The sequence below is a fragment of the Diabrotica virgifera genome, chromosome 7 (assembly GCF_917563875.1).
Source record: "Diabrotica virgifera virgifera chromosome 7, PGI_DIABVI_V3a".
NCBI lineage: Eukaryota > Metazoa > Arthropoda > Insecta > Coleoptera > Chrysomelidae > Diabrotica > Diabrotica virgifera.
This window is the reverse complement of record NC_065449.1, coordinates 34,484,345-34,509,099: the sequence shown is the minus strand read 5'-3', so window position 1 is coordinate 34,509,099 and position 24,755 is coordinate 34,484,345. Positions and strand designations below refer to the sequence as shown.

General features: G+C 32.2%; 1 protein-coding gene across 2 annotated transcripts in view; it reads right to left on the bottom strand.

The window, feature by feature from the left end:
• The window catches only part of LOC114326465 (protein still life, isoforms C/SIF type 2), a 684,303-nt gene that overhangs the window by 74,615 nt on the left and 584,933 nt on the right, over nt 1–24,755 (bottom strand). For both annotated transcript variants that reach the window (XM_050656785.1, XM_028274852.2), the window contains 3 exons: nt 12,284–12,478; nt 7,883–7,991; nt 6,024–6,203 (listed from right to left, as the gene is read on the bottom strand). In XM_050656785.1, the coding sequence (XP_050512742.1) occupies nt 6,024–6,203; nt 7,883–7,991; nt 12,284–12,478 (484 nt within the window). The remainder of the gene's footprint in view (nt 1–6,023; nt 6,204–7,882; nt 7,992–12,283; nt 12,479–24,755) is intronic.

The following is a 24,755-nucleotide window of genomic DNA, read 5'->3' as shown; positions in this document are numbered from 1 at the left end:
GTACTCGTAGTCTTATAGAGTACGTCATGTACACACATCCCCACCTAACATAACAAAATGTTAGGGGGAACTCCCCTTATCACTCAGGGATATGAAAAATAGATTACGACCGATTCTAAGACCTACCGAATATACATATATAATTTCATAAAAATCAGTCAGGCGGTCTCGAAGGAGTATGGAAACTAACACTGTAACACTGTGACAGGAGAATTTTATAGATGTAAATATATAGATGGCTATTAACAAATAGGGGTTGGTGATAAAAGAGTGAAAATTAAGAGTTGTATATATTTTTTAATTCTACATCATATAAAATTAAGGTAGATAATTTTGTCCAAAAAAATAAAAAAAGAATGTGTGTGTACTTTGTACGCACGTAAGAAGTTATACTTCTATTATATGATTTAAACGAAATTAATATACTTTTTATTTATATTTTGTTTAAATATTAAACTAATTTATACTTACTACTTCTCAAACATTTTTATTAGAACAGTGCCAAAAATTAAAATAATAAAAGAATAAAACACACACAAACACATTAAACAAGCCACAAATGATGTCTGAACATTAATTGTCAAAAATTTTTTTAACTAAATACGTATTTTCTGAAAATAAAATTATATAATAAATATACTTACAATCATAAAATGTATTAAAAAAAAAACAAAAAAGAAAGTTTCTATTGGGACTCGAACCAGCGCTGATAAGCGGGGTTGGTACTGGAATTCATTCGCGTTCAACGCTTAGCCACGGACACTATGTGTCATTATTTACGAAGATCGACTAACTAAACGGATTAAACTTGTGATATTTTGATATTTTGAAAATTGATCAAATTATTTTAATTTTGAATTAAAATGATTTAAAATTGAAAAAATACAACAAAACATAGAGTAAGAAAACAATATATTAGGTGAATATTGATAGAAATTTTGATGGTAATCAAATTATATAAATAAAAGTATTACATACTATGTATTTTGGCAGATCAAATAGGTAGGTTTATACCCATGATACACTAACAATTATTACGTACCTGTAGCTTTTAAAAACTATTTAAAAGTCACTACAATATTATAAACTTTTTTGTTTCTGTCCCCACAACAATAAAACTAATATATTATACATTTGTTTATCTTTACCTTTACCTCCAAACCACAGCTGTCCTACAGCTGCCATATCGGATAATTTTTGACAGGTCATTTGAACATCCAATCAGAACAAAGTTATAATGCGCATGCGCCGGGCTGATAGGTTTTAACATATAAAAATTCACCCTCTATCGCCGGTAAAGAAGTATAACTTCAAAAAAATGTCAGGGGGCCTCTTATAAATTATGGGTATAAAAAATAGATTAAAACCTCTCCTCCGTTCTATAAGATATACGTGTAAAATTTCATAAAAATCGACCAAGCCGTTTTGAAGTAGTATGGTAACTAACACTGTCACAGGAGAATTTGATGGATGTATATAGAAGTAACTGCGAATTAAATAATAAAAGTGGTTAACTTTGACCGTTATTAACCTAGGCAAAAAGTTTTTTTCTGAAAATTAGTGTAAAAATACTAGCTTTTGAAATCCTAAAGTAGATTTACTCTATAGTTAGAATTAACAAAGCTATTCAAATCGTTTATAAGCCAAATATGACTCTATTTTACTAAACTTTTTCGAAGTGATAAAAACGACTTTTTAATGATTTTTTTCAACACTTTGTAAACATAACTATTCTTCTTGCATGTCGTTTCCACAAAATTGCTCTCATTATTATTTTCTGAACAATAACATTACGAAAAAAGCTCTTTGCGATAAACAAATTGAATAAAATTTAAACTAATTGACGAATCATTTTAAAATTTTTTGTGCATTATATGGAATGTTTGACTCAACTTTTCTTGCAATATGAAAGTCTTAAGGCCATTTTCGCAAAAGTTATAGCACATTTTTTATTTTTGAAATTTTAGTCTTATATTGCAATTTCCGAAGCAAAAAATTATCGGACCGAAATTCAAAAAGTGCTATTTTAAACCTTGGCTGATCTTTTAAAATACGAATACTTTAAATAATATACATAATTACCTTATTTTTACCTGTAGCGATTTAAACGAAAAAACTGCCATTTTTGACTCTTATTTGTTAATAACTAAGTTTGTGATCCGAACTGTGACGGACATTTTTGTATTTATAATGTATTAGGTATATAGTACCCAAAAAATCCATTTGCAACCTGGCTGCTCAAGTGTCCCGACAAAAACCTTATTTCTCTGGACTATGATCATTTCTGCCATATATATTCGTTGTTCCTCTTTATTTTTAACTAGTTAAATACCCAACATTTAGTTTCGTACATCATAGTTAGGCTTATAACAGCTGTTTTATAGAACTGCCTTTTGGTTTTATTCAAATCTTCTTGTCATACAACACACCACTCCGTTCGTTCCCAACCTATTTCTACTGCATGCGTTCCATCTATTTAATCATTACTCCACAATACTGGTCCTATACCGGTACATAAAGCTATGTATTACTTTTAACAACCATTCTCCTCCTAAAGATATCACTTTATTTGCAGGAACTGCATCTTTAAATCAACATTGTAAATTATTTATTTTTTCTTACCAATTTTTAAACTTTTTGCCTCAAAAGTTTTTCTCCACTATTCCAGTTTTTGTTTTAAATCCTTTTCAGTATTTCCTATTAACGCCACATCATCCGCAGGCGTTTAGTATCGGGAATGTTACTCTATAGTTTCGTTGTTATCTGAACCAACATTAATGTGAATAAAAATAAGGACTAAGCATGAGCTCTGGTGCCCCTTTACACAAAAAATTTATCAGTTTCCCCCAGACCTTTCCTAACATTAGTTGTTACTACTTCATACATGTCTCTCACAATCTTCATATAGTAACCGGGAACTCCTTTCTCATTGATATGCTTCCTTAAAATCAGTTGCTCTTTTATATATTTTCATGATGACACTAAGGAATTCTATGGTCCTCTAGTTGTCAATTGTAATATATCTCCCGTTTTTTTCAAACAGGTACTAAAATACTTCTTCTTCATACATCTGGCATTTGCCCTACCTTTATAATTCTATTAAATATACCTGTTAGCCAACTCAATCCTGGCTCTCCTAAAGCCATATATCTACAACCATCTACTACCATGCATGGTTTATACAGGGTGAGTTTTTAGTGCGGGATCGGTCGATAATTCCATTACGGTATAGAATATCGAAAAAAGTTATTTAGAAAAAATGTAGGCAATGATATTCTCCACGCTTGGAAAATATGTCCATTTCTACAGGGTGATCAATAACAGCGTGGTATATCAAACATATAATTTTTTAAATGAGACACCCTATATATTTTTTCATATTTATATTCCCCTCATAATTCTTGTTCATATAATATAGGGTTTTGCATTACTATACAGAGTATTTAACAAGTTATGACCATTTTTATTTCGAAATCCCTATGAGATTAACACCCTGTATATAAAGAAGTAATTCATAGACAATAATTTGTTTTATGTAGTAAGATAAACAATATACTGTAGTTTTTAAATTAAGTCCAATTGAAATCATTGACGAATGTTTGTATACAGGGTGAACTACAAAACCAAATTACGATTTTCTCTATTTTTTTAAATGGATCACCCTATATTTTATATTTCAAAAATATTGTATTTATTATACTCTTTCATTTTTATATAGCATTCCCTATATCTAAACGTATTACTTTCGGAGATATTTTTAGTTTTCTTCAACTTTCGGGAATACATTCAATTTTTCTAGTAGAAATAAGTTGGTATTGAATGATAATTAAACAAAATTATTTTTATTCAATAAATCACTATCACAAAATATAAACCATAGCAATATGCAATGAATGTATCAATAAATGTGATATTAAGGAATTATCATATTTCCCTAATATACAAGAATCATACAATTCCTACAAAAAAAATATAGGTATGTTGTGTATAATAAAATTACAAGATTATTTTTATTTAATAAACAACTCACACAAAACATAAATCAAAACAATATACAACTAATTTAATAGTTTTTAGATTATTATATCAACAGCATTCTAAGCCAAGAAATTTTTACTAACACATTCCTAATAGCAGATTGTGACCCGCAGTTATTAATAATATAATTTTCATATTAAATTTCATTAATATGCATCAATAAGAAATCCCTACTTTGTTAACACTCAAACTAGGTGATCTATAAATGTTTAAGGTGATATTGTTAGAGATTATGTGATTGGTCCACATTTTTTGACGGTTGAGGTTTTTATACGACGGTGCTCCAGTTCTTCCAAAATTGATTTTTTCAAGTGGAGCTATATAAAAAACCTTGTATACCAGAAGCATCCAACAACGCTTGATGATATGAAAAATGGAATAAAAGAAGGTTTTAATAATATTGACTTACAAAAATGTTAGAAATGTGGCTCGGTCATTTGAATATCGGTTACAAAATTGCATATACGTTGAAAGTGGTCATTTTCAACATTTACTTTAGACTTATATCCTTAACATCATATTAATTGGTACATTCATTAAATTTTGTTATGGTTTATTATTTTTTTGTTAGTTATTTATTGAATGAAAATATTTGTTATATTATTACATAATACTTATTTGTTAAGTTATTTACATTTATAAGAATATGTAATTGAATGTATTCCCGGCAAATGAAGAAAACTAAAAATATCTCAGAAACTAGTAAGTTTAGGTATAGGAGATGCTATATAAAAATGAAAGAGTATCATAAATACAATATTTCAAAAAAATAAAATATAGGGTGATCTATTAAAAAAAATTGAGAAAAGCGTAATTTTGTTTTGTAGTTTAAAAGTGCTTATAAAAATGAATGTTCTACTAAAAAATTCTTGGCTTAGAATGCTGTTGATATACCAAATTTAAAAACTGTTACATCAGTTGTATATTGTTTTGATTTATGTTTCATGTAAGTTATTTATTGAATAAAAATAATCTTGTTATATTTTTATATACAATACAATTTTTTTTTTGTAGGAATTTTACGATTCTTGTATAGTAGGGAAATATGATAATTTCTTAATATCACATTTATTGGTATATTCAATGCGTATTACTATGGTTTATATTTTGTGTTAGTTATTTATCTAATAAAAATAATTTTGTTTAATTATCACTCAATACTAACTTATTTCTACTAGAAAAATTGAATGTATTCCCGAAATTTGAAGAAAACTAAAAATATCTCGGAAAGTAATCATTTTAGATATAGGGAATGCTATATAAAAATGAAAGAGTATATTAAATACAATAATGTTGAAAAATAAAATATAGGGTGATCCATCTAAAAAAATAGAGAAAATCGTAATTTGGTTTTGTAGTTCACCCTGTATACAAATATTCGTCAATGATGCGAATTGGACTTAATTTAAAAACTACAGTATATTGTTTATCTTATTACATAAAACAAATTATTGTCTACGAATTACTTCTTTATATACAGGGTGTTAATCTCACAGTGATTTCGAAATAAAAATGGTCATAACTTGTTAAATACTCTGTATAGTAATGCAAAACCATATATTATATGAACAAGAATTATGAGGGGAATATAAATATGAAAAAATATATAGGGTGTCCCATTTAAAAAATTATATGTTTGATATACCACGCAGTTACTGATCACCCTGTATAAATGGACATATTTTCCAAGCGTGCAGAGTATCATTGCCTACATTTTTTTTAAATAACTTTTCTCGATATTTTATACCATAATGGAGTTATTGACCGATCCCGCACTAAAAACTCACCCTGTATATTCCTACTAATATTTTTGTCATTCATCATTCTAACATTCTCCTTAAATTTTTTTAACACTCGTGTTAGCTGGCGAAGGTTTTTGTTGTTCATACAATTGTTATAGTTCTTTACAGCCTTTCTACTATCTATTTAAATCTTTCCACATATTTTTGTGAACCAATTTCCAAATATAATAGTAAGTTGCTTACCTAATAAATGTTGGTGCTCATCACTATCAGGATCAGTCAAGTTGCCGAGTTGTTGAAGAAGTAAGGGATACTTAAGTATCCTTTGAATTGGTTTAATTAGGTAAGATTCTAATGTTGAAGAATGTTGCTGTTTGGGATTTCGAGCCGACAAAAACTCTTGAAGGGCCTGATTGCCTTCGTCTAGAAAATTAATAAAATTTTAATATATGATGTTTTAAAAATAATACACTATAAAACTGGGTTATAATGCTAGTTCATCTCTACGCGGTACACCCTGGTTAACGCTAAATGAACTAGAAAAATTTGGCGGCAGGCGAGCGAAACAAAGTCCTGCCAATATAGTCCTGCTAATATCACAGATCAAAAACAAAAATCTAGTCTATATGAAAACATACGATAAGAACAAGTAAAAGTTCTTTTAAGAACCAACTGACTAGTGAACTGGAAACATTTTTTATCCGAGTCTCTTACCTTAACATCGAAGGCATAAGCAAAGCAAAATGTTGCAGAAAATTCTACACGATAATTACATTGACGTGGTAGCCATACAAGAGATCGATGCTGAAGACGAAATTCAGCTTGCTTTAAGAGGAAAAATACGATTTAAGGTGGAAGCCTCTTACCATAAACCATACGGCATCGCAACCAATATTTGCAGCAATATAGGATTCCTGCTTTCTCCTTCCGAAGAAAATAAATACATGAAGTGGTCACCAAAATGGGGGAGACTACCGCAGTTAATATATATAAACGCTCAACCAATACATGGAAACCAGAAGTGGTAAAGACTCATCAGCATCCTACCATGGCGACTTCAAAGGCCACTGCGAAATGTGGAAGTATATAACGAATGATAAAAATAGGCAGGCAGTGGTCGAATTATCCGAAGAGCAAACAACTAGTTTTTGATGCCAAATACAGAAAAAAATTCAAGTCAGCTGCATGCAGACAATAATATAACCCGGATCTATGTCTAAAAAGATACACTGTAAGAAGTATCCTTACGGACTTCCCACACATTCAACATCATCCTCTGCTTATCACCATCGGCATATCAATCAAAATAAATTTATCATATTCTTGACTTAGGCTGCACCTAGATTGGATCCGTATTTCTCCGATCCGATCCGATATCGGCCGACGTCGGACTGAGTAGTTTATCCTATCAAACGTGTTTGGTTTCATTCCGATCGGGCTTCCCACTGAAATGAAGGCACTACGCTTTAATACCTTGAGTTTGTTTTTCAAACCGATGTCGGCCAATGTCGGATCGACGTCGGATCGGATCGAAGAAATACGGATACGGATCCAATGTAGGTGCAGCCTTAGTTGGACTCGTAGAAAAGTGAACTGAAAGAAGTTCTCTGAACAACTAGACCACACCTTAAGCTGGGTCCCACCAACAAGCAAAAATTACGAGATTTTTGGGTGCAGTAATCAGCGCTGCAAAGGAAACCATCTCTAGGGGACATCATACAGAATATGTGATCGGATAGACTGAAACATAAGAAGACTTTACGCTCACGTTCTTAAAGGTAGTGACTAAGAAACAGCTGACGAACTCTTACACAACATCGATACAGCTAGACGCCAAAAAGAATAGAGACTGTCCAGAAATTGACTTCAAAAAATAGGCAAATCAAATAGTTGGCAGGAATGGTCCCCGTCGCGAAAAATTAAAGGAACTAACCAACTGGAATCCAGAGAGGATACATTGCCTCCCGTATATTATTATCTCTATCTAGAGCTTCACGAGACCGACCACATACTACCAAGATGCAAAGAGACTTTGCACTAAACAAACAAAACCTTAAATAAATATATGAAACAAAAAATATATGAAAAAGTGCAATACTTACTGGGATGTAGAACTTTTTGAGCTTTACTGTGGCTTGCACAGAAGGAACTATAAAGTTTAAAGTGGTTTACGTAGTAAAGGAACGAACTGGCTATTGAGAACAGCACGTTCTGAAAAATAAATTTAAAATAAACATTAAAGTAAGTTGTGGATTTTACACTTCGTAGTGTAGGATTTCGGCAAAATCTTTGCCCTCTCTCGCTAATTTCATACAGCTCGAAAGACAAAAAACCGTTTTGTCTAATCGTACTTAGTTTATTGCCATCAAAGTAGATGGTACTTTTCTACCTATCCACTTCAAGTGAGAAATATCAAGAGACATTGGCCGGCCCGTCTGTTTGATAATTTATTTGTATCAGCCCGGATCTCTGAGGATGCTGGGATATGTTGAAACAACTTTGTAAGATCCTATTAATATCAATTCATATGCAGAAGTTTTGATGAATTGTGATCGTGCTATATATTTGGCTTTTAAATGCATTACAGCAGTGAAAAAGGTTTGGCCAAAATCCTACACTTTCGATATACAGGGTAGCGAAAAAGTATTGCAACAGGGTAATTTATCGAAAACCGCTAGAACTATTATAATAGATTTTGGCGGGTAAGGATCTTCTTATGCGGCCGATATTATAGTGGTAATTACATTGTTGTCAAATCTTCCGTTTTTCTGTAAATCTGATGAACTTTCTTATTTCAAATAGTATATATTTATATAAATATACTTAAGAAATACTGATTATTTTTTATGTTATATTCCCTATACCTAAATTCCAAAATTTCGGAGTTATTGCTACATATAATAAAAATATTTAAACAAATTATAAAAATCGGCCGAAAAAATTATAAAATTTTTTCGGCTCGGGTAGACATTTTTTTAAATTTTTGGGACCATTGGGAACAAAAAAGTCTTTAGTAATTTTCCTCTAAAGTTAATCGTTTCCGAGTTATAAACAATTTAAAACTAAAAAAAAAATCGAAAAATGACGACTTTCAAGGTTCAAAAACACAAGTAAAAAATATTATTTTTGAAACTACGAAGTGCCTAAATTCAAACCTAAACCTTGTCTTATCAGTTACCGGTAAGTAATTTGGTCTTTTTTTTCATTTTAAAACATTGTTTTTTAGTTTTTAATGCAGCCCGATCGCCCGTCCGTCCGTGCCAAAAATTCTTATAGGTAGCTGATAAAAGAAAGTTTGAGCTTGAATTTAGGTACTTCGTAATTTCAAAAATTATTTTTTTGACTTAGGGTTTTAAGCCTTGAAAATCGTCATTTTGCAATTTTTTTCAGTTTTAAATTGCTTATAACTCAGAAACAATTAACCTTAGAAGAAAATTACGAAAGGTCTTTTTGTTCCCGATGATCCTAATAATCTAAAATAATGTCTACCCTGGCCGAAAAAATTGATTTTAATAATTTGTTTAAAACATTTTTTTGTAGCAATAACTCCGAACTTATTTATGGCATTTAGGTATAGGGAATATAACATAAAAAATAATCTGTATTTCTTAAGGACTTCAGAACGCAAAAATATACAGGGTGTTCCATTTGAAATAAGAAAGTTCATTACATTTACAGACAAACGGAAGATTTGAAAACAATGCAATTACCACTATAATATTAGGCGCATTAGAAGACCCTTACCCGTTGTCCTAGGTGAGCGACGGAAAACGACGCGACGCGATGCGATGCGTTGCGATGCGATGCGACCAGTAATTCACGCGACGTGTGGCTTACCCGTTGTCCTAGGTGAGCGACGGAAAACGACGCGACGCGATGCGATGCGATGCGACCAGTAATTCACGCGACGTGTGGCTTATGTAGCGTCGCATCGCGTCGCTTTCCATCACTCAAACCAGGACAAACGTGACGATGTCAATTATTCATTCCTATTCTTAAGTGTGGGGAAGTATACGGCAGTGTTACTAGAAAATTCATATTTTAAATACTTAGCTAAAAAATTCCATAAACGAAAAAGAAAGACAACAAATGTCATATATTTAGAACGAGTAAATTTGGAGAGTTTAATCATTTATATCCGAAATTAATGAAATAATCCACGTTGGTTTAAAGAGTATTGTGGCTTATTCACTTTCGATTAAATAATTGCAGCTGTTAAACTCAGTATTAATAACTGAGCTATCAATAACTATCAATAAGTAATTTTCAAAAACCAAATTCTATTGAGGAGAGGCTGTTACTGACTTTAAGGTATGTTAATGAAAAAACACTGGTACTATATAGTTATTATTAGTTTTTATTTATTTAATAAACTATTGCGTTATTGCGTAGCATAATTTGAATTGAAAAAAGCAATGGGGCGTCACACTGTGTCGTGTCTCGTCGCGAACAAATCAAGTTCGCACTTCGTCGCGTCTTGTCGTAGACTGATTAACCCGAAAACGTAGGCCATACACAAATACAACCATTACTTGATATTTTCGCGTCGCGTCGCGTCGTGTCGCGTTGTCGCGTTTGTCGTTCACCTAGGACAACGGGTTATGTAGCGTCGCATCGCGTCGCTTTCCATCACTCAAACCAGGACAAACGTGACAATGTCAATTATTCATTCTTATTCTTAAGTGTGGGGAAGTATACGGCAGTGTTACTAGAAAATTCATATTTTAAATACTTAGCTAAAAAATTCCATAAACGAAAAAGAAAGACAACAAATGTCATATATTTAGAACGAGTAAATTTGGAGAGTTTAATTATTTATATCCGAAATTAATGAAATAATCCACGTTGGTTTAAAGAGTATTGTGGCTTATTCACTTTCGATTATATCAGTGCAGCTGTTAAACTCAGTATTAATAACTCAGTATTAATAACTCAGTCAATAAGTAATTTTCAAAAACCAAATTCTATTGAGGAAGGGCTGTTACTGACTTTAAGGTATGTTAATGAAAAAAACACTGGTACTATATAGTTATTAGTTTTTATTTATTTAATAACCTATTGCGTAGCATAATTTGAATTGAAAATAGCAATGGGGCGTCACACTGTGTCGTGTCTCGTCGCGAACAAATCAAGTTCGCACTTCGTCGCGTGTTGTCGTAGACTGATTAACCCGAAAACTTAGGCCATACACAAATACAACCATTACTTGATATTTTCGCGTCGCGTCGCGTCGTGTCGCGTTGTCGCGTTTGTCGTTCACCTAGGACAACGGGTTACCCACAAAAATCTATAAAAATCTTTGTAGCGGTTTCCGAAAAATTACCATGTTGCCATACTTTTTCGCTACCCTGTTTACATAATTTATAATAATCGTTTTACAGTGAACAAGTTTTATGATAAATAATTTGCTGTCACATTTTTATCTCAACCTTATACCCTCCTCAGTCCATAGGTCCAGCCAGCTGGACAATGTTTACTAATTTATTACACGGTGACTATTCGGGTTGGGCATCGCTGCGTCCTATATTGCAGCATATTGGACTTTCTATTTATCAGTCAAATTTACTCATTTGAAAAATTCGACAACAGCGCCTACCTCGGTAGTTTGTTGTTACATGGGGTGAAACTTTTTAAGTTATGATGGTGGTTCCACAAAAATACAGTAAGTTGTAGTGTTTTTCTGTACTTTAAAGTATTGATTGTTTTTAATGTATGTTACTTGATGATTGGACGTATTTGTGGTAAATATATATTTGAAAATAGTTATAACTGGACACGTTAGCGGTCCTCTAAACTTTTTGTCCAGCATTTTGGACATTGGGACTTAGTTAGCCAAACATGTTACCATACTCACATTTTTTAAGTTTAGTTACAGACAGTAAAAGGATATTGATGGAAAGTGCATTGGAGGCTATTTTGACAGATAACGATTTTTTCGTCAGTGAAGATAGCGATAATGATCATAGGAAATGGATTTACAGAAATTTAAGGTGTATATTGGAAGGTCACTAGCTATAGGTGGTAAGCCTGCAAGTGAGAGACAAACTAGTGCGTCTATTTCAAGAAAACCGGAGACATCTGGAGATGAAGTGCCCATAATTCCTGTAAAAAGATCTACAGTTTTCCAGTTACCGCCTATAGATGTAAGAAAAAACAGTAATGACCATTTGCCAATATGCTCTGTCAGCAATAGAAATTCTTATCGCGTTGTCTAAACCTCTTGAATGAACTAAGAAGGCGAGATTATCTTGTACAAAATGAAAAATATTTCTCCTGAACCAGAATGTTTTTTCAGTTTCATACTTAAATTATATGAAAGCTAAGTCCTGATGTCCATTATGCTGGACATGTCATATTATGTCTGTCAAATAATTTTTTTATAGCTTTTATAGATTTTCGTTTATTGTTTTCACAAATGAGGAGAGAAAATAGAAAATATTGTTAAAATAATAAAAACTTTTTTCTTGGGGCTGAAGAGGATACACAAATTTTCTTTGACTTACCTTAAATTGGCTACTAAATTCAAATCTGTGGAAATCATGTTCTAGTTCTATCGCTTCTTCTAAGTTATTCAAAAACTGTCGCTGGAAAGTAACGATTTCTTGGATGTTTCCAAATAAGGCGTTAATTTCTGCGTTTGATAAAAACGTTTCCTTCTTCAATGGTTCTAAATAATTCTCCAACAAATTGTTCAGATGCTGCAAAAGAATATTTTTGTTAATAATCTGAATTAGAAACAATCACTTGATTCTTCTACTATTCGAATAAAATGAGGATTTTGGCTAATGGAATTCATAACTTTAGAACAACCCTGTATATTTTTTTGATATTTGGTACACATATGTCTCATTCAAAACCCAAACGACCGACATACTAACCATAAGAAAAATCCAGATCCAGATTAACAAAAAATTATAAAGTAATTGTGACCTTAAAACAACACCCTGTATATTGAAATTTTGAAAATCTGTTTGCATAGTTGAAAAGAGCACAAAAAATTAATTTTAATGGTTCTCTTTAATTTTTCGGCCAGACAATTTTATGACTTTAATTTTGAAATTATATTGAAGTTTTTAAGAACTTTGACATTAATAAGCAGATATTATTAACTTTTAGTTATAAATTATTAAAGTTAATGAATAAATACTCATTTTAAAAATAATCAACACTTATTTACCACATTGGAACGACCCAATTACTAATAACAAGAAAAATCCAGGTCCGGATTAAGAAAAAATACAAAGTAATTGTGACCTTGAACCAACACTCTGTATATTGAAATTTTAAAAATTTGTCTGCGCATTTTAAAAGAGCATGAAAAACTGTGATTAAAGACTTATTTTAATTTTTTCGCCGTTGATTTAATTACATCAATTTCGAGATTATATTGAAATGCTAAAGAACTCTGAGATTAAACACCAGGTATTGTTAACTTTTAATAATAATTTAATGTTAATGAATCAATACTTATTTTAAAAATACTTAATACTTATTTAGTTCGCTGGCATCATATATTCTCTGGATTTGTAGCTATATGCACATCATTAAAAATTAGAATTGGGAGAATTGGGATATTTTAATGATTAAGTAAAGAATTAAAAAAACTGCTATATCTAATAAAACAAAAATTCGTTACAATTTAACAATTAAACATAAATTAAAAATATTTGAACTATACCAGTTGCTCAAAATGTCCGCCATTTTGTTCGATGTATTTCCATGCTCGTTTTAAAATATTTCGAATCGATTAATCAATATGATTTCAAAATTGCCGTAATTAAATTATCTGCGCAAAAATTTTATATGCATCTTTTAACGCAGTTTTTTATTCTCTTTTACAACACAAAAACAAATTTTCAAAATTTCAATATACAGGGTGTTGTTTCAAGGTCACAATTACTTTATATATTTTTTTCTTAATCCGGACCTGGATTTTCCTTGTCATTAGTAATTGGGTCGTTCCAATGTGGTAAATAAGTATTGATTATTTTTAAAATTAGTATTTATTCATTAACTTTAATAATTTATAACTAAAAGTTAATAATATCTGCTTTTTAATATCAAAGTTCTTAAAAAATTCAATATAATTTCAAAATGAAAGTCATAAAATTGTCTAGCCGAAAAATTGAAGCAAACCAATAAACTTACTTTTTTGTGCTCTTTTCAAATATGCAAACAGACTTTCAAAATTTCAATATACAGGGTATTGTTTTAAGGTCATAATTACTTTATAATTTTTTGTTAATCCGGACCTGGGTTTTTCTTATGGTTTGTATCGTTTGGGTTTTGAATGAGACATATGTGTACCAAATATCAAAAAAATATACAGGGTGGTTCTAAAGTTATGGCTTAGGAAAGAAATGAGCAAAATCGATAAAACACCCTGTAACTCGGTTATAAAAGTCGGTAGGGCAAAAAATGTACTATATCTAGAACCGGCTCGGTGATCTCTATTCACCATTAAAGTATTTCCGTTTCCCAATGAAACACCCTGTATAATACATAGCAGGGAGTTTCAAACGTAAAATCTGGTACAATAAACATCTATTAACAGACTCGAGGAGTAACTGTAACGCTGGTTCTTACCGATACTGCAGAGGTATACCATAACATACTTAAACCCACGCAATGAAGATATTTGGAGACAAAAACACGATGGGATCGATAACGTAATACAGATTTCAGGAAAAATGTAACATAGATAACATAAACACAGTGCCGGCGCTAGGGTATACGAAGCACGCCTGCAAAACTAGCACAGGCGCCCCCCCCCCACCCCACACACATACACACACAGATACTCATACAAATCCAGCCTCGGGAACATTATGTGTGTTTAAATGGAACAATGAGACCCACATGTCCGAAGATCAAACCGGTCACACTGCGTAACCTGACTCCGTATCTATCTGACCCTCAAGCTGTACCACCACCCCTCCCCATCGAAGTACATAACGAATAAGGAGGCTTTATACTGAACGTTACCTTGGATGCCCTGGGTAATGGAAGATCCTCTGTATTACTTTGTGTGGTTAAACCACCTGATTTTAGGGGTAGCTAGAAGAGCTTTTCTCACTATTAATGACTTGATTATGGGCCTTGTGTCCTAAAAATATGTGTTCTGGGCAGCGAGGCACCGACTAAATCGGTGTCCCGCTATCCGCAAATGTCCCCGGTAAATAAAGTTCGGTTAAAGTATTATTGGACCCATCATCTGACAAAACAACTTCACTTTAACTTTTTTAAGAAATTGGTTAAGAGAACTAAGATTGTTTTTTTGTGTCATTTCTTCTTTTTCGGCTTTTAAATTAATAAAATGTTGAGTACTTAACAGATATAATTTTATATTAATTGAACGCTAGATTCTTTAACTGCAGAGTACAACGGACAAACTATTCTGTATTATAATCACATGAAATACATAATAAAAGAGCTCTAAACTAAATTTTATGTAAAATGTTTATTTTAAATACCGGGTGTCCTCTTATATTTTCCCCCATTTTAACTGCTCATAACGTCTAAACGGCTCAAGATAGAAATATACGGTTTTCGTTGAAATGTTTTATTTTAGTAAAAGTTTTGGCAGAATGGATTGAGTTTTTTATGTCGCTTTCAATTACGAAAAAAATATGGCGGATTTCTGCCAAAAATTTTGTTTGCTTTTTTTATCGGAACACCCAGTATGTTTTTTTTGTAAATTTAAAGAACGGTCATTCACCTATCCAGCGATATAAAGTTTTTAAAATCAGTTGTCAAATGACTGAGTAATTAATTTTTAAAATGAGAGGTGCAACGTGGATATCACATAACTAAATAACATAACTAAACAAATTGATGATATTATATTATGTTATGTGAGTTCCACATTACATCTCTCATTTTAAAAATTAAATGCTCAGTCATTCACAACCGATTTTAAAAAACGTTATATCGCTGGATTGGTAAATGACTGTTATTTCAATTTACAAAATAATATACTGGGTGTTTCAATAAAAAAGTCAACGTTTTTTTTCAAAAATCCGCCATTTTTTATTTAAAAGCGATATAAAAAATTCAATCCATTCAAACAAAACTTTTTTTTACTAAAATAAAATTTGTATTTTGAGTCGTTTAGAAGTTATAGGCAGTTAAAATGGGAGAAAATATAAGTGGACACCCGGTATGTGGGATTTTATGGGATTAATACATAACTTGATACCTATTAATAGGTATATAATACTTAAATTAGACAGGCGCAGGCGGCAAGAAAGCAGTATCACAATCTTGTTTATTCTACTAGAAATCATTCATTTCCTCTCATAACTGCTGATACAAAACTAACAACTTGCAAGGAATTTAAAGAATATAAACAAAGCATTCTCATTTAAGAGCAAAGTTGTTTAGTTGAAATATGATATCTTTGATCAATAAATTATATTACTACATGGTAAGAATTCTACGCGGCATTGCATATTTTTATATATTATGTGATATTCAAAACTAACAAACAAACACATATTAGGGTATTATTTAAAACGAAAAACGATTATGGTATTAAAAACGATTAGGGTAATTAAGGTAAAATTAATTTTTCTATTTTAGTATTTTACATAATACCAGCAGAAAAAAAGCTCATTCTGGCGCCCCCCAAACAGGGGCGCCCGCCTGCAATGCATCCCTTGCAGGCCCGTTATCGCCGGCCCTGCATAAACAAATGAATACTAAATAGAAAAAGGAAAAAAAAGGGCATATTTATATCACGAAGATACAAATTAGTAAAAAGAGCATCAAATAAATCACTTAAGAGCTGAAGTACAAAAAAGCAGTAAAAAGATAAAGTAATAGCTCTGAAATAAATAATTCTGAAGATCTTAGGGGATGATTACGTTACAAAAAATGAAGATTTTTTTGTAAGATGTTCGGGAATCCTTATTTCCTTATTTTATATTGAATATCATTCTAATATTTAATTCATTTCGGGTAGAATAAGTTTTTAGGTAATTTAATAATTATATTTAGTTGCTTTCTCTGTCCTCTTTTAAAATCATGCAGAATAATCTTATGTATTCATTTATTTCATACAAAAGCGCGATATCAATTATACTCATCCACATGCACAAAAATCGCTTTACGCATCATATACAAATGGACATGCTCCGTTGAGTACCTTTAGGACAGAAGGTACGACTCCGCTTCCAGCCTTCAACGGAAGAACTTCAAAAATTCCGAGCCTTCCGTGTAAATGACGAAACCGTCGCCGTCGCGCGGCCATCGTGAATTTCATGGAAGACATTTAAAAGTGATTGAGCAGCGACCAAATTTAGGGAAACCACTACTCATTTCAATAAAGGATGAAACAGGACGGGAAGAGAGGAGAAAAGATAAGATATCAGAAGAAGTAGAAAGGTTTTATAAAGAACTATACACCTCAAAGAAAGACGCAAACTCAACACTCAGGAATATATCAAGAAAACAATCACGAATGTAAACTCAGAAACACTACCAAAAATAGAAAATTATGAAATAGAAGCAGCACTATCACAATTAAAGAACAACAAAGCACCAGGACCAGATGGAATACTTGCTGAAATGTTGAAAGAAGGGAAAGAAGAAATCTTACAAACATTAAGAAATCTGTTTAATCAGTCTCTACATAAAGGAGAAATACCCGACGAATGGAACGAAAGTCTTACAATCCTGCTATTTAAGAAAGGCGACAGAAAGGACATAAAAAATTACAGACCCATCTCACTGCTGTCGCAAACGTATAAACTATTCATGAGGATTATCAACAACAGACTAACACACAAATTGGACTCGTATCAACCAGTAGAGCAGGCAGGATTCCGAAAGGGATATAGCACCACTGACCATCTTCTAACAATTAGGACACTAATAGAAAAAGCTAACGAATACCATATAGATCTGCACTTAGCGTTCGTTGACTACGAAAAAGCATTTGACAGAGTGGAAATGTGGGCAATAGAAAAAGCTATAAACAACTGTCGAATAGATTCCAGATACAGAATGCTAATACATAATATATATATAAGAAAGCAACAATGACAGTACAATTGGAAGAAACCACAAAACCCATACCAATTAACAGAGGAGTGCGACAGGGAGATGTTATTTCTCCTAAACTATTTACATTAGCACTGGAAGATGTTTTCAAAACAATGGAAAGGACAAACATGGGAATAAACATAAATGGAAAGAAACTAAACCACCTAAGATATGCAGACGATGTAGTAGTCATAGCATCAAGTTTTGAAGAACTACAAACCATGCTAACCGAACTAGCAAATGAATCCGAACAAATAGGTCTAAAAATGAATGTTGCCAAAACAAAAACAATGACAAACACACAAGACAATAGAAACGTAATACTAAACGACACCACAATAGAAGCGGTTAATGATTATATCTATTTGGGACAGATTATAAAAATAAATAAGGAAAACCAAACAGCGGAGGTAAAAAGAAGGGTCAGATTAGCCTGGGCAGGATTTGGAAAATTAAAATGGGTCCTAAAGAATAAAAAAATACAACAATACTTAAAAACAAGAGTGTTTGACCAGTGCATACTCCCAATTCTCACATACGCATGCCAAACATGGTCCTTGACCAAGGCAAACATGGATAAAATAATAAAGACACAAAGAGCCATGGAGAGAGCAATGTTAGGAGTAAAATTGACAGACAAAAAGCAAAACAACTGGGTCAGAAATAGGACAAAAGTCAAAGACGCAGGCCAACATATAACCAGGCTAAAATGGAGCTTCGCAGGTCATAACGCTAGACAAAGGGACAATAGGTGGAATAGCACGATACAACAATGGAGACCATGGACAGTAAAGAGAGCAAGAGGACGACCCCAGATGAGATGGGGAGACGACATTAAAAAGATAGGAGGAACGCACTGGAAACAGAAAGCACTAAACAGAAGCGAATGGAGGAAACTGGGGGAAGCCTATGTTCAGAATTGGACGAATTAAAGGGCAAAAGAAGAGCAGTGATGAATCGAGTAGTCACACTTGAGTCTGCACAGTTTACCAAATCCTAAAGAACACAAATTTTTGTGCGATTTGTGCATAGCTTGTGGAACCATATTATTTTAAGGCCAATCTTTTAACAAGTTAGTTTTTATATTTACTACAGTTTTCATACATAAGACTTAAGAAAAAAAAACGAAGTTAAACAAAAAAATACTACAATATCTGGCAGAGAAAATAACATATTTTGCAGCTCATAATTTAAAGCAAAATATAGGACAGAAGAAACAAGACGAATATCTTGAGTGAAAAACTAAGAATATAATATAGTTGCCGCTCAATACAACTCTTTAGAACTTCTTCTTTCGGTTTCCCTAACGTTGGAAATTACATTGACGGTTGTTCACGGTCTTCAGCTAATCGAAATAGTTGTTGGGCACTACGAATTTCTGTTCAATATCGAATGTGGTTGAGCCTTCCTATCCGCTTCCTTTAAATTTCTTTGCGGCTATCGATTTTACTGTCCATGATAATTTGGAAGGATCCTCTACCGTCATCTCTAAAGACATATCCTAGGAATAACATCTTTCTTATTTTCGTAGTTTTCAGTAATTCACGAATGAAAATTACTTTATTTAACACAGCTTCTTTGCTCTATATTGCTGTTCAGAGAATTTGAAAAATTCTTCTATGCAACTGCATTTTAAACGCCTCTAGGTAATTTATAGTATCAGCATTCAGAGTCTATGAAGAATGGAGATCAAGCATCCTAATACCTCTCTTCAAAAAAGGAGACAAATCTGACCCGGAGAATTACAGAGGAATCAACTTATTAAACACAACATTAAAATTAACAACCAAAGTGATAACAAACAAACTGAATAAAATTATACCATTAGCAGAAGAATAACAAGGTTTTAGGTCGGGAAGGTCATGCACTGACACTATATTTATAATGAGGCAAGTTTAAGATAAATCGTCGGAATACAACAAACCAGCATATTTATGTTTCGTGGACCTTAAGAAAGCATTTGACAGGGTCACATTAAAGAACGTTATCCATTTGTTATACTCGAGAGGGGTACCTCTAGGGATAATTAAAACGATTGAAAACATCTACCAGAACAACATAATAAAACTAAAAAAGGAAGATGAACTAACTGACCCAATTAAAGCCGGCAATGGAAAAAGACAGGGGGATTCCTTGAGTCCTTTATTGTTCAACCTGATCATGGACGAAATAATAAAAAAAAGTAAGAACTAAAAAAGGATACCAAATGGGAGAAAAACAACTTAAAATAATCTGCTATACAGACGATGCAATATTAATCTCTCAAAGTGAAGATGATTTACCAATATGCTGCACCAATTTAACATAACCGCCAGAAACTTTAACATGTTAATTTCCTCAAAAAAGACAAAATGCATGGTTATAACCGCAGATCCAATAAGATGTAAATTGGAACTGGAAGGTCAGATAATAGAACAAGTGATGGAGTTTAAATACCTAGGCATCACACTATGTAGCTACGAAAGGCTCGAAACAGAAGTGGAAGATCAAGTGAATAGATCAAACAGAGCCGCAGGTTCCCTGAATGACACAATATGGAGAAATAAAAATATCACACTATGTATTTACGGAAGGCTCGAAACAGAAGTGGAAGATCAAGTGAATAGATCAAACAGAGCCGCAGGTTCCCTGAATGACACAATATGGAGAAATAAAAATATCGGAAAAAAATGAAAGGCAGAATTTACAAAACAGTAATCAGACAAATAATAAAATACGCGGCAGAAACAGACATGACCCGACACAGAGAGGACAAAAAATTGCTCGAAATAGCGGAGATGAAAACCCTTCGAAAAATCGATGATAAGACTCTGTGGGACAGGGCTAGAAGTACAGATATACGACGGAGATGCAAGGTGGATAACATTAATAACTGGGTAAGAAGCAGACGAATAGAATGACCACATAAGCCGAATGACAACAAATAGGGTAGTCAGGACAGCGAGAGACGGTTCCTCAATAGGAAGACGATCAGTGGGAAGACCACGAAAACGATGGAGTGACAACTTACTAGAGGCATATTGAAAAAACAGACAAAACAGAGTCATGCCTATACAAAAAGAAGAAGAAGAAGCATTCAGAGTCTAGGTTTGCTGCTCTTGAACAACATTGACCAAATATAGCATTTGATTATTTCATTCATAGGAGATTCTGACCAATAGAAAGCTACAGAAATAAAATTAAAGTTATAATTTTTGATAATATCCCGTCGTCAAGTATATTACGTCAAATGCCCTTCGTTGCTACGAAAAAATACATTCAGTGACATTAATGACAATTAATGTTTTAAAAATTATAAAAGTGATGACTTTCAACCGTCAAATATTTATAACAAATAACTGTGTGTTTAGTTGTACTAATTTGTACTTACATAAATAAATTACAATAAAATTTTGGTTCTGAACAGTTTTATTCATGAAATAATCACAGCAAATTGCACTCGATCTCTAAAATTTTTATCGAATTTTTGCCCTGGTGACACTTTGACATAATTTCACTCCCTTTCGGGTCGTGAAATTAAAACTGTCAAAGTGTCACTCGTGATAAATTCGATAATTTTAGAGCTCTTGTGCAATTACTACTGATAATTTGAGGCGCTTGACATAATTTGAGGCGCTCAGGGCAACAGTGTCCTAACCCCTAACCCACAATCCACAATTTTACCAAAACGCTTTTGTTACATTAAAGTTACCCCTTATTTAAGTATTTTCAGATGTAGAGTGGCTCAAGCATTGGTTACTTTTTTCAAAAAAATATATTGATTTTTTAACCGTATCATTTTTATTTTTTTTTTCTTAGAAAGTTCGGTAAAAAATAATTTTGTAGGCTTTTACAAGATCTATAAGGCTATTAATATTAAATCTTTTTCAAATTCTCAGTCACAAAAAGAGGTGGCACTGAAAGGGTTGGTAAAGGTGGTTTTTGCATGATATTACAAGTTTCAATTGTCAACAGCTCACTCAATTTTTGCCGTAAAAAATTTTTGCAAACCAAGTTCTTGGGAATTAAATAAGCTACAATTTCATATAAGAAAAGGGCATTTTTTACCAAACTACAAAAACTCGTTATTCGCTTTTAACTCCATTTTTTTAAAAACTAATTATTCTATTCCGACCAAACTTCTAGAATCTATTACCAATACATAAATCAAGAAAACCAAATCAGGTAAATGACAAATTTTAATTAGGGTGGTGATTAAGGGGTTGTTTAAGATCACTTTTTTGCTGAAAAAAATAGGGACTGACATTCTTTTCATTATAAGTCAATTAATTGTTTTAGCTAGAGAATTTTTTTTATTTCTGGAGATACCTACATATTTTTAAATATGTACTTTAAATTAGTTTCAACAAGTTATCCTCGAAAAATGCATAGTTTTCCCGTCCTTTGACTTTGAAACTACAATATTTAGCATTTGACGAAGAAGAGCCAATATTTAATAAAGTATAGCTCGATTACTATTGGTCTTAAAGAAAATAAAAAAAAACGGTTTTGTTTATTTTTTCAAAAGGTACATTTTTGTTAGGTAAAGTTGTTTTGATAAAACAAAAACTTTTTGAGTTATTAGCAGAGAACTGATTAAAAACATTGATTTGTTCGATATAAAACTAACTCTTTCGATAGCGAATAAATAGAAAACTACTAATTTTATCAAAAAAATGTATAGAACGTTTTTTGTTTATAATGAATTTTTTTACCAACTCTTGCGATCAAAATATAATAAAAATTTCCACCCCCGTGATGGGGTGGCAACCACCCCCACGGTAAAAGCGCCTTTTGGCATGATATAGATTTTTATCCTTGGACTATCGATTACTTATTCTTAAATTTTCAAGCAAATCGATCAATTCTGTAAAAAATGCGAGGTTTTGTCCTATTTTAAGCTTCATTACTTGAACTATTCGACCCATAATCTCAGACTCGATCGATAAAAAATATCAGTTTTCTACTTTGCGCATAAATAACAACTAAATAACGTATTTTCTAATTTAAAACATGGTAATCCTCACGAGCAATAAAATGCTCCAAACATGATAAGTAGAGAAAATGTTTCAAAACATCCAATCAACTTTGATACCATCTCACTCTTAAAAACTTTGAGGAGATAAAAGTTGAAAAACGTTCGAAACCGCCGAAGTTATCTAATAACTCATTCATGTATTTTAATTCGAAGTTTTCTACCGCGAATGACATTTATAAGTTCGCCCGATGGCCATGATTGTCAAATTTAGAGTTTAATCGAAGCTATTCGACCTATACTTTGAAAATATATTTTGAAAGCGACTCTAGAAAGGGGTGTAATAATAGAAGGGATGAATCGCATAAAAACCTTGATGGGTTTTCATAATCTTATATAAAAATTTTGTTTGTTTTTCTTGACCTACGAAGTAAACACATGCCTTTCTGTTATCGCGAGCAATTTTAAACAATTCCCTTGTTACAAAAGTAAGTGTTGTTTTTTAACACACGCATGGCATTAAATCTAATTCGTAATGATTCCCATCTCTGACATTTTCAATCACTACATCTCTACATTTCTTTCCTAGTGGTCTTGTTTTCTTTTTGTCCTCAGGTACTTTTCAACTATATTGACTTGCCTATTACCTTGCACTCTTTCTTTCTTTCTATTACACAATTGGTGCACTGTTCGTCTTCTCCATACTTCATCTACTACTTTTTCACCAAACATTCAGCGAAGTATCTTTCTTTACCGTCCTTCCTATAGTCGATGTCTCAACAGCCTATAGCATTGCAGATTTAATTACAGTTTTATATAGTCTTATTTTTTTAGGTATTTATTTTTCACCAATTATTTTTTACATAGCCCCAGCACATCTCTTGGTATTGACCAGTTTCTGGTTAATTTCAGTTTATTTCTTACATGTCTGGTCAATAACCGTACCTAACTATATTCAATAGCAAGGTCTCCTTGGCGAACACCTTTTTTCACTTCGAATTCTTCTGATACTGTACTGTTGCATTTTACAGCACACATGGTTTTTCTAATTGTCATTTTTAGCAGTCTTACTTTTTTGGCTCTGGTACATACTTATCTGGTACATTAAATCTAATGACTAGTGTTCAATCTCAAATTAATCCCTTAATTTGTAATCTCACATTATTCTTAACTTTCTAAACTTTTATAGTTTCACCGTGTATAATTGAAATATTGGGAAACATATCTAGTAATATTTTAATAATTAGAGTCCGTTCTACCTGAAAACCTGCAAACTTAATAAATTGCCAAATAATATATTTTCCAATTGAACTTCCTAAGTTTTGCAATAGCTTTCTTTAAACTGTAGTTGCAAGCTTTCAACACATTCAAAGTCAGTAGTCTGTTACCAAGTTATGAATTGTATATTTTGACGAGCTTATAAATTAGCCAAAGGGACTGTTTTGGGTCGTAGTCTATTATAGAAAGTTACCTGACCAACATCTACAGGGTGTCCAGAAACTCTACCGATAAACGAAGACAGAAGATTCTTCAGATAATTTTAAGACAATTTAACCCAATTCGCTTAGTCCGAAAATGCTTCCTAAGGGAGCTAGAGCTCTTTGAAAATGGCGTCTTGTAATAAGATTTTCTTAAATACCTCCAGAACGCCTCTATTTAGAAAAACAAAAATTGATACGCTATTTATCTTCTAGAGATAACTCTATTAAATTGATTGCGAATTTCTAGTACCGATCATAGGCGTCCGTTTTGGGTAGGGCAACGGTTATTTTATCGCCCAACTTTTTTGTCTTTACTTTTTAAGCATTTTTTACTCTGAATTATTAAATTGTAAGGTATTCTAGTACTAAAAGGTACTCTTGCTTTAAGTCGGTAGGGTACACCGTTTTCTAGAAAAATCGATTTGAAAATTTTTCGTTTTTTGAATTTAAAAAAAAATTTCAAAAAAAAAACTATTTAGAAAGACGAAAACTGGT